Below are 10,372 nucleotides of genomic sequence, written 5' to 3'. Positions count from 1 at the left end.
CCTGCTTCAAGTAACACATTATCAGTCACACAGGCAGGATCTGCCCCACTGCCAGGATGCAGTTACATTTCAGGCATTGAAGCAACCCACGTGGTCTCCCAACACAGTATGAAGTCAACCTGCATGGGTCAGTGGGGTAGAGATAGGGTTTCAAGGGTGGTCGTGTTTCAGGCCGAGCTTGCAGCTGCCCTGCCTAACATACCATTCCCATTGGCACCATTCAGTTAAAGACACACTAATCACCTCTCCTGACTAGCAGTGCTCTGGAATAACACTGTCTCCCAGGCAAAGCTGCAGCAATGCTTTATGGCAACTTTAAAGAATTCATCGTGGTCTTGGTCAGTACAATCTTATTTCTTTAATGATGAGGCCACATGCAATACAGGGCTGCATGGTTCCTAAGAGAGCCCCCACGTGGGAAGGAAAGAAGACAAATTAAGCTTTGCACAGGATGAGTACAGTCCATTCAGAAAGGTGCTTTCTGTTAAGGGCAAAGTGAAACAGGGAACCTGGTCTTCAGAGGCCCCTTAACTAAGCAAAGAAATAAATCCTAGCTACTGAAGCAGAACAACACTCATCTGCAAGAGTTATGGGGAAATTAAGAACTCCTAGAACCTTCCCTCGACCTTCTCTGCAAAGCAGGACAGATGATCTTGTGGCTAAAGCACCACAATAAAAACCTTGGGATCCAGGTTTTGTTTTTCATACTATTGCCATAGATTCACTATATGATCCTGACATTTTAGCCTCTGCAAAAAAAAAAATGTAAGGAGCTTTCTCTCCAAGATAGGCTGACATCTGATAAAATGAGAAATTGAGATATCAAGATTGTGAACACTTAGGAGAAAGATTTTTTACATAAGATCTGTGAGACAAAACTGAACTGCTATGAATAGAAATGTAGAACTAGATTAGAGGAAGCATCCTGAGAAGCAGCATTGCAATTTATCCTACCTTTTCATACTACCAAAATCCTTTTGCAGGAACATCAGAGTGGGAAAAAAGGAAGTTAATAATTTAATTCTTCAGTTAGGTAAATTCCTGAGTAAGAAATAAGCTGGAACACAGTGTTAATGACTCATTAAGACAAAGAAAGTCCTTCAGCTTCAGAACATAAACAGTGGTATTGCAGTGATGCTGAAACCAGCACTGTGGGTGAGGATGACCTGTTGTGATTTCTCTGTGAAAGGCAAACAGGAAGCTTTCAACCCACAGCAGTAACAGCACAAAGCTCTCATTAGAAACTGCACAACTTTTCTGCAGGGTCCCAATGTGACACTGTAGAGAGAACAATACGGCACTTTAAAAGGTAGATCTCGAAGCACACACGAGATTAATTTAGTTTTCAGACTCAGATTTCTAAAAGGAAGATTTGTAAAGTGATTGAACCACCAAGACTAAATCTTCCTTTCTTCCTTGACAGTACCATGGCCATACAGATCATCTTCACATTACTCTCCATTTTCCACCCAGCAAAAGTAAAAAAACTCTCTTATTAGCAAAGAGACATTTTCTTTTCATGCCTTACTTTGGATTAGAGTAAGTGCCCTTCATCCAGGGATGCTGGTTCATCCAAGATGAATGTTCAAAAGCCAGTACTGATTCAATGGGAAATTGACATACCAAAGTTGAAAACTATTTGGAATGAAGATGGCAAGTTTATAGAAAACACCTGAACAGCATTAAGACCCTTCCCTGGGAAAAAAACACAAAAGCATTACTTCAAAATGTGTTTGTGAAGAAGAAAAATAGACATGCCAAGCTTTTCAGCCCTGATACAGGCAGTGTGGAAACAGGTATTTCACTGATTTCCCCACTTAAAATGGACTCAACCAGTAGCACTTAATATTCAGTTGCATGTGATGATGCAATGCAGGTACAGTCTGCACTATGTTTGGCAAATAAATCCTCTGTCCTTGAGAGCCACACAACACAGAGATTATCAGTCCTAAATCTCACAGCAGCTGAATGACTGGTTATTTTGCCCATCCCTCAGGAAGTCAACAGGTGATCCCATAAGCTGAAAACTAGTTTGATGACCTAAGACCTTGGTGGCTTAAAGTCAGAGAGGGCATAATCAAACACCTCTTTTTTGATTTATTATACAGTGCTGGCATTAACCTGCAAAATTGTTACACACTAATAAACCCTGTAGCTCTAAAGTATGCACATTTGATTTACAACTGTTGGGGAAGTCTCAAGCCTACTCCAGACAAGCTCACAGTGAATGACAAAGGTTCAAAGATGGCATGTACAGTATGTAGTTGGGCTGCTCTATAGTTTAGTCAAGTTTCCTGCTACTGCCATGTTTCACACCCTCAAGGTATACATCACCATATGCAGGGCAGTGTCTGCCACCAACAATGTCAGTAAGTACTAACATAGGAACTCCCACTCCCTGAACGAAACCCTGAATCCCCTCCACAGGAATACCATAGTAAGAAATTAAGCCGCTCAGCAAGGAATTTGATTTGACTACAAGGGTCTTCTGTTGTTGATTTTGAGTATAGATTTGTCCAGTATCCTTTCTGTACTTGCTGCACACAGGTACACCAGCATCCCACTCATTTCCAAAAACTTCCTAAAGTACTTGCCACGCTTTTACCTTCATGCAGGTCTAAACATCCCAATCCTTAAGTGAATAGAGTTTGTGTAAAATTCTGCAGGATTATGATTTTTTTCTTTTCTTGACCTGATATAAACAGCATTCCACTCTCGTTTGGCCAATCTCTGCTCTGCGGCACCATTTCCGCAGTTTACCCAGACCATGCTAACACAAAGCAGGCTAACATCCACAGTTTAGCATTCTCTTCAGTTCATCCTCTGACACACAATGGTTCAACAAGAAATAACCTTATTGAATTTTTACCTCAAGACAGTAATAAGCACCAAGAAGACCACCAGGTCCTGATACTCAAACAGCTACAATGGCACAGGCAGCTTTGAATGCTTTCTGCCAGAGCCACACCTGCATCCCTACTCTGAGGCTGAAAGCCAGCATGAACACAACTCTTGCCTCAAGACAGGATGTCCTGAAAACATTCCTAGAGGAAGAGTCTAAACTCTCCTCACACAACTTGTGAGTCTCAGCAGAAGCAGCACCAAGTGCCACATCCTAAATGTTCACAATCAAAAGCCATTGCTAGATTAGGATATGCAGGGCCCAGCAGGCAGAGAAACAATCATGACTGTGCCCATCCCTCCTGCAGGATCAAAGCCAGGAGAAAAATCTAGACAAAGCACAGATTTTGTATATTCAGCTTCTGAAGAGAAAACTCATCTGGACAAAAAGTGATTAGTAGTATCATCTTCAGGAAAGTCAACTCACCACAGGAAGAGTAACATTAGGGTTGCACAGTTACAATGTATGAAGCCAGAAAAGCCCCAACTGTAACAAACCAGAAATTGCACATAATGTTTCTCTAGATTGTAAGAAGGAATCAAAGGCAACAACCACCCTCCCACTATCATCTCATACAAGTGAAAAAAGAAGCCAGAAAACAAAAGTCCATGCATGCATAGCACAAGACCAACACAACAAAAACTCAGCATAAAAAAAACCGCTTTACTTTCAGGCAAGTAACCTGTGCATAAAAGTCACCTGCAGTGACAGAGAGCAATCCTCTGCTATGGGAAGTACCTAATTTTTCATTATAATACTGAAGCTTGGGTAACGGGACTCAAAAACCGTCGGAAGAATTTGAACAGGGGAAATCAAATTCAGTTTTGACTTAAGGAAGCTCATTTTGTAAGTTCGTGGTCACTTTTGCACAAACATAGTTACAGCCACTGTCATGAGCACACTACAAGCTTCAGCATGACTGCTAAAAGCTATGAATGCAATGCTACCAGCATGATTTCACAATTTGCATCAGTGGGAAAACCCACCAAAGTCCTTTCTGTTCAACCACACCACCACAGTAATCAGTGTTCCTATGTTAATGATTAAGCAGGCTTTTCTCATTCTCTCATTCCTGAAGCATACTGTTTTCAGTAAAGGAGGACACTGTCATTTCTTTACTTAAAAAGAAACAGAAGTCAGGAACATTGGTCATTTTCAGGCTTTTATTACGAGGAAAAAATATATTTTCTATAGCAGTGGTCAAGAGCAAACAGTGGAAAAGCTACAGATGTGATACATACTCTATCATTAAAGATTTTATAAATATATTCTTGGTTTATATTTGCTCTTTGAAGTAACTCGCAGAAATAATTTACTTTGCAGCTTTCCAGAACACAGTCACACCAAAGACATCATCTAGAAAAGAAAGGAAACACAGCTTCACAAAACATGGATTTCCACTGGATATTGAGCAATAGTTCAACAGTCAGCAAAAAAAACCCCAAGCACAAACCCACAAAAACCAATATGTGCCCTAGCACCAGAAATTTAAACTGAGGTTTGGATCTCTTAGAAGACAGCAGAGACAGCACCATTCTCTACTGCTGAAGGGTGACTCACAGAGGCTGGGTACTGCCCAGGGCTTCACCACCCTCACGGGACAGCAACGTTGGCTATAATGTCAATGAGGATCGGTCTGCCTTCTCTGTTGTAAGGGCAACACCATCATGAACAGTACTCTGGGCCTGCCAGTGGCACCAGCTAAGGTGCCAGGACACTTCAGAGGCAGAAGTCCTGAAGGCTGTACTCACCCCACTCAGTCCTGTTCATCTCACTCATATTTTGAAGCCCAGAGCTCTCATACACTCTTTGTGAGCTTCAATTAGGTGCCCACAATTTTCTTCTCCCTTCTCAATAATGCTGCAAAACAAAAAGATTTCCAGGGTTCAGCAATAAAATGTTCACTTACTTTTACTCAAAGAAACAGAACTGTCAAACTGTTGGCGAAAATTAAAAATCCCTATTAGGATACAGAGGACTGTTTTTGGTGGGGTTTTTTTGTCTGTCCTATCCAGGGTAGTGCTGTTTTGGACAGTATAAACTATCCCAAAAAGTTACCCAAGTCTGGAGCTGTGCACCTACAACTCTGACAACAGGCATACCAGAACTTCCTGTTAACAGGCCAGGGTCTATTCTGGGCAAGTCCGGATGGGGATTTGTTATACAACACAAGGCTGTCACATCATCAAGTACGCTGAGCTTGCGAGTTTCAAATTATTCAGTAGGGAAGCAACAAAATTTCTCCAGTTAAGAGACCAATACACAGCAGCTGAATCAGTAGATGATATTTTAGTCCAACTTCAGTTGCAATTTAAGGACCCTGAAGCAAAAAGCAAAACAAAACACAACACCTGTCCAGCTATTGTTAAAAAAACTATTCACCGTACACGGTAACTTTTGATGCTATCCATCCAAGTAAGAGCTTCTCATTGTTGGTATGTCATATATACCACAAAAGCATTTCAGACTTGCTTTTTGACTGAATGCCAGAGCTGTTTAGTTTTCTTCTTAGGTTCTACTACAATGAGCATGGACACATCCCCTGGCTGCCCAGGGCAACTCCATCTGACCAGTAACATCCATCCTACCACCCTTTTCTTAGGTGGCCCTGGATTCACCACCACTCTACCATGGACATGCTCCCCTAAATTTAGCAAAAACAGTGTTCAGTATTATGTCACCTACCAAACACCATCTATACCACCAGCAAAGTAAAAAAAAAAAAAAAAAAAAAGACAACTTGGTCATCAAGATAAAGTTTTTTAAACTTTAAAGATTCACTGTCAAAGGAGCTCCATTTTGAGGGTGCACTTCATACTATTTTATAAGTCCTATGATCATGACTAAGCCTATAATTACTAGTGCAACTATACAGGTCACCGTCCAATTTTGAGCTTCTCTGGGAAATATCCTCTGAGACTCAAAAAAACAGAGTATTTTGCTTTATTTAAAAAAGAACATAATTTATACTCAGGTGAACAACAAAGAAGTTATCATCTGCTGGTACGTGTTGCTTCAATAGTGCAGATTTACAAGCAGGCTCTTTGAAACCTGTTTTAAACACAGGCGATGAGGTTTTAATCTCTTCGTTGCTAAATTAACCTTTTAAGACAGTTTCCTCTCCTTCTCTGCACTCTCCCTCCTTCCTCGGATGCTCCCGCACGCTCCTTTCGGGGCGGGGGGAGCTCCCCAAAACCCCCGGCGCACGCCGGCAAGGGCACAAACCCCTGGAAGGGAGGAGGGGGCGGGCCGGGCAGGCATCCCGGCGGGGCAGGGCACACACACCGGCGGGAGGGGGAACGCCCGGGCGCGGAGGGGCCGCCGCGGGGAGCTCGGGCCGGGTCCCTACCAGGCGTCCCGCGCCTTCTTGGTCTCGGGGCAGGCGCAGCAGGCCTTCAGCGGCTTTTTCTCCTCCCGCGCCTCCCCCGCGCCCTTGCCATCGCAGCTAGCGGCGGCCACCGAGGACATGGCGGGCGCTTCCCGGCACCCTGAGCCCGCGGGCAGAACGGGCCGGCGTCAGCCGTGCGAGCGCTGCTGGTTCCGGGAAACCTCGCCCGCCCCTTCCCGGCCCGCGGCCTGCTGGGAGAGAGCGGGAGGAGCGGAGCCCTCCTCCCGCCGGCTCCCCCGCCTCTTCCCGGCCACCGCCCCAAGGCGAGGGCGGGCGCTGCCACACAGCGGTGGGGCGAAAGTGACGTTTTAGCAGGGACACTCGGTGCTGAAGGAGCCAGAAGGGGAAGGAGGGAGCGGGCGGCGGGAAGGAAAAATGGCGTCGTCAGGCGAGAGCCGCTGGCAGCCGCTGCAGTCAGCAAGAGCAGCGAGTGACGCCCTGGGCTCCGCCAGCGCCGGGCTCCGCGCTGGAAGTTGTGGCCAGCCACCTAAACCTCTTTCTTCCTACTCAGCCAATGGGGAAAACAGAGGATCGGTTCTTTTGTGGCGGTGGCTACACGGATACAGCACAGTCACCATCACTGGGAACATTAATGTTGTGATTTATGGCAGCGGCCCAGCCGGGCCGGCCCTTGGCATTGTTGCAAAAAGATGCTCTGATGCTTTATCTTTTATGCTTTCAAGCGTAAGCAACAAGAAGGGATAGTTAATCTGTGAAACAGAGAGCAACTAACAAGCTCCAAGTGCTGTCCATGCTTGACATGCTTCAGTGATCTCAGACCTGGGGGGAAAGTTACAGATCTTGGAAAGAAGAATGTGCATTGATACTGGACACAAAGAATGAAGAATTTATAGGCCACAGGGACATCTGGCAGAACTCCCAAGATAAAGAAGAAAGTAAAAAAAAAAAGCCAACTCAGCAATTGTGTTAAAATAGCTCCAGCTGGGTAAAAGTTAATTCTGGTAGGGGGAGATGATGACCACCAGCTTATGTACCACTGACCCCAGAAACTGTGTATTAAGGGGATCCAAAATTGTAGGAACACTGACAAGAACAAGGAGAAGCAGAAAGTGTCATATAACACTCACCTAATCAGTCACCTACTGAATTATCCATGGATCTCCGCTCAGTAGCCTGTTACTGTGCCATTTTTTGGCAAGACTGTTCAGGTGACCTGCACCCACACTTGAGCCTCCTGGTTCAGCACACATGCATTGTGAGGCCATGCAGCCAGGTGTGAGGATCTGGAACACGTACAGGTTGCACTTGTTGACCAAAATATGATTTTCCCAAATTCACACAAACATGCTGCAAGATAAAAGCCGAGATTGAAACATCTATCAAAAACACATCAGTTCTCCACGTGCTCCCTGCAGGATAACAGTTTGTAACAGAATTGCCCCAGAAGAAGGAATCGTTTCTTGGTGGGATGAAAGGACAGAGGCTGTTAAGGGAGGAGAAGGAAGACAATAGCCATTAAAGCATGGTTAACACATTTTGACACATTGCACTAATTTGGAGTACAATGCAGAGGGGAGACCACAGCCATTTCTCTTCTGAATTGCATTGTGCATAAAAATAGATTGTTAACTCCGTGATTTTTGTTTTCTATTTGTCCTCTGTCTACTGACAATGGCAGATGAATTATGTTAGAGAGCTATGTGTCAGAAAGAAAAATTTATCTACCAGTTAAGGAGGAATAGCTAAGGGCAGGCTACTGAGATGAGACTGCGAGAAAACTGTCAGAACGAGTACCCAGGAAAAAAGATCCAGTGAAAGATCTCAGTCTCTAAAAGGGATGATGAAAAAAGACCCTCCCTCAAGCTGCCATATCATTTGGTAGCCTGGTGCCACATGTAAGAGTCCAAGGACTGCAGGTTGCACTGGTTATTTACAGCTCTGTATTTAGAGGACTAATGGGTGAAATCGGGAGAGACTGCCCAGCTGTCATGGATTTCCAAATTATTTCCCCTGTATAGCCCTTTATCATAATTGAAGAACATACAGCAGTGGCTCATAATCTGTAAACATCACAGCAGCACTGCAATCGTTGTTGGCTTCTTGTGCCTTCAGTTTCACTCACTAAAAGAATGGTTGTCCAAAAAAATATGTACTTGTCTCCAATGGACAGATTTTTCAAGGAACCTAAAAAATGTATTTACATTCATTGTTAGGTTTGGTAAGCCCCTATCAATGTCAGTTGAAAGCAACAGTCTGGGGCAGTCTGGGGTTTTCCAGATTTTTCACACTTCTGATATACATGATAGAAGGTAAATTAAGCTGTGGAAATTTTGTGTGATGAAACTGAGCTGAAGGTATTTTGATATTTTACATGTAGTGCCTATTCTGGGAACGACTTTATCATCTTGAAAAAAGAAACCTGTTCAATAAAGTCTAAAGAAGTATTTTTGGTTTTGACTGAGTATAAACATAAGACAGCCAATGTTCCAGCAGCCCTGTCAACCATATGCTGTGTTTTGTTGTCAAAGAAATTGGTTATGTTTTGTGTCAATGCTTAGATAATGTGAAAATAAAGGATTTCAAAGCTCTGGGCAAGATGTCTTGTCAGGACCCTGCTGCCTGTTACATTAACTGCCCAAGAACAGGACAGAGTTTCTCTTTTTGATCCAAGTTGCAGACCTGTAACTACCAAATGCTATCACTCAGCAGTGGAACCAGAGAGAGAATGAATGCTGGGATAGAAGGACTTGTGCTCCCATCTAGTACAATGGAAGAGACTCTGAAGTGATTATTTACATCCCCTCTAAGCTTCAAACCCCACCTTTAGGTAAAGGCAAGGGGTTTGGATACTGGACTGATATCACCTCAAGAAGCAATGCACCAGTCCCTTCCCAGACTGAAGAGGCAAATCCTTATGTTTCAGGACTACAGCATGAATTCTGTACACAAGGATTCTGTACCACAGGACTGAACCATCTCCTTCCTGGGAGATCACCTTGGAAATTAGTATGGAGGAAGTCTCCTTTCTTACCGGCAAACAAGCCCTTAGAAACACAAGAGCAGAATCAAGATTACTTTAAAGACTTTTGTGTCTCTTGAATGCTCTAAAAAGCCAGTACTCCAACAGATCATCTCTTTCCAGAAATACAGCCAAATCTTCAGAGCATCAGTCTGGAGGCAGAAGGTAGTTTTAAAGAATGAAGTCACTTTCCTGTTTAAAACCAGAACTGTTATCTCTAACAGCAAGACTCGGCCCACAGCATCCCAGATATTCTGAGGTCTCATGCCAGGACCAGAACTCTGGCCCTGCTCTCCCCAGTAAAGAAGACAACAACCCTCCTACAAGCCTTGGTATAAATTTAAAAGATATTAATGCCTTCCTCACATTGTTTTCTGCACATCTCTTACCAGTTTGTGCTAGGTTTAGGACTTTCATCACTTTGATATTATGTCCCTTCTTGTCACTGTCCATTGAAAGCATATCCAAACATTAGTAAAGACAGGAATTTGCCACACATGCAACACTGCAAAATCTGCATCAGCAAGTTCTGTGTGCAGTCTCCCTGGTAATAAGGCAAAAGAAGGAAGCTGGTGTTTTGTACCATGCCACAAAATAACCTGCCCATCCCACATATGTTAGAAGCAGGAACTCTGAGCCATTAGACACGGGACACGTGGCAGCTTTTCCACAATGCAGATACGAAGTAGCTGATGTTCAATGTGCATTTAAAGGCTGGTCAGGCTTATTTCAGTGCTTGCTGGGTGACTGACCAGCTGTTCCCTTTTGTGGAGGAAACACCCATGAAAATCTGAGCATTCTGGAATAAAACCCATTGCACAGACTTGTGGGAAGGACAGGTGTTTGCACTCAAATGGCAGCATGTGTTATCAATACAACAAAAGAGCATGACAGAAGAAGACAACTGTCTATTTTCTGATAGTCTCTGTGTCTGATAGTCTTAGTAAGTAGGAAATTTTAACCTGCATTTAGGAAATAACATCAATAGTCCTCCCAAAGACATGAATCTGCAGAAGGCTGTCCCTACACAATAGTCAGACTTGCTGTTTCAGGTAAAAATCAGAAAAAAAAATTATACTAGGTTTAAAAGCACTTAGGCATG

The 10,372-nt window shown here is 43.7% G+C and overlaps 1 protein-coding gene across 1 annotated transcript; it reads right to left on the bottom strand.

Annotated features, from left to right (window-relative positions):
* Nucleotides 1–4,047: 4,047 nt before the first annotated feature.
* Nucleotides 4,048–6,483, bottom strand: LOC131574791 (cytochrome c oxidase copper chaperone). Its single transcript, XM_058829537.1, has 3 exons — nt 6,252–6,483; nt 4,654–4,762; nt 4,048–4,258 (listed from the first exon to the last, which is right to left on the bottom strand). Exons 1-2 carry the CDS (start codon nt 6,368–6,370, stop codon nt 4,678–4,680), a joined length of 204 nt encoding a protein of 67 aa, XP_058685520.1. The 5' UTR covers nt 6,371–6,483; the 3' UTR covers nt 4,048–4,258; nt 4,654–4,677.
* Nucleotides 6,484–10,372: the final 3,889 nt, after the last annotated feature.

The sequence above is a fragment of the Poecile atricapillus genome, chromosome 1 (genome assembly GCF_030490865.1).
Source record: "Poecile atricapillus isolate bPoeAtr1 chromosome 1, bPoeAtr1.hap1, whole genome shotgun sequence".
NCBI lineage: Eukaryota > Metazoa > Chordata > Aves > Passeriformes > Paridae > Poecile > Poecile atricapillus.
Note: the sequence above shows the minus strand (reverse complement) of the source record. Positions and strands in the feature narration are given on the sequence as shown.